Source organism: Branchiostoma belcheri, unplaced genomic scaffold, assembly GCF_001625305.1.
Source record: "Branchiostoma belcheri isolate BF01 breed outbred unplaced genomic scaffold, Haploidv18h27 scaffold8, whole genome shotgun sequence".
In the NCBI taxonomy this organism is placed as follows: Eukaryota; Metazoa; Chordata; class Leptocardii; order Amphioxiformes; family Branchiostomatidae; genus Branchiostoma; species Branchiostoma belcheri.
The window spans coordinates 4,762,911-4,763,458 of record NW_017804464.1 but is presented as its reverse complement, the minus strand read 5'-3'; the positions used below and the strand labels follow the sequence as shown (position 1 = coordinate 4,763,458).

The window sequence follows — 548 nt, the reverse complement described above, 5'->3', positions numbered from 1 at the left end:
ATTCCAGATTCTCCTATATATAGGAATTCCAAATGTCCACTTTTTTTCAAACCGAATTTTAACGTCATTTTTCCTAAACTGGGGGTTAGACGTGCTTGCAATTGCACCAAGTACAAGTCTTTTTTTAAGCAAGATGAACCCTCTAACTGACCACTAGTGAGTAGTATGCAACACATTTTAGTGGTGGAAAAAAAATCAAAGATATTTTGTATTGTTTCAGATTTGAAGCTTAGCTGTAGAATTAGAATTCCAATTTCTCCCAGTGCATATTGAAATTATAATCTCCCATTGAATAGTTATAGATTGACCTGGATTCCAAGGGATGACTATGATGTGTAGACAAAGAAAATGGTTTTAACATTAGACCAGGATTTAACACGACAATACACGTACACTGTGTATTGGCTAATAACCTTACTAAATGTTTAAAGTTAAAACTTTTGGTCCAAAGCAGAAAATTCTCTCACCTAGAGCTTTCGACCAGTTACTCTGGTCTTCCTCAGTAGACTAGACCCAGTGAAGCTTGTCACGTGGCTTTTTTGAAGTGT

General features: G+C 35.8%; 1 protein-coding gene across 1 annotated transcript in view; it reads left to right on the top strand.

Annotated features, from left to right (window-relative positions):
• Nucleotides 1–133: 133 nt before the first annotated feature.
• LOC109486077 (galactose-3-O-sulfotransferase 3-like) overlaps nt 134–548 on the top strand; it is a 2,198-nt gene continuing 1,783 nt past the window's right edge. Inside the window, exon 1 of the mRNA XM_019789765.1 lies at nt 134–156. Coding sequence (XP_019645324.1) covers nt 134–156 — 23 coding nt within the window. The remainder of the gene's footprint in view (nt 157–548) is intronic.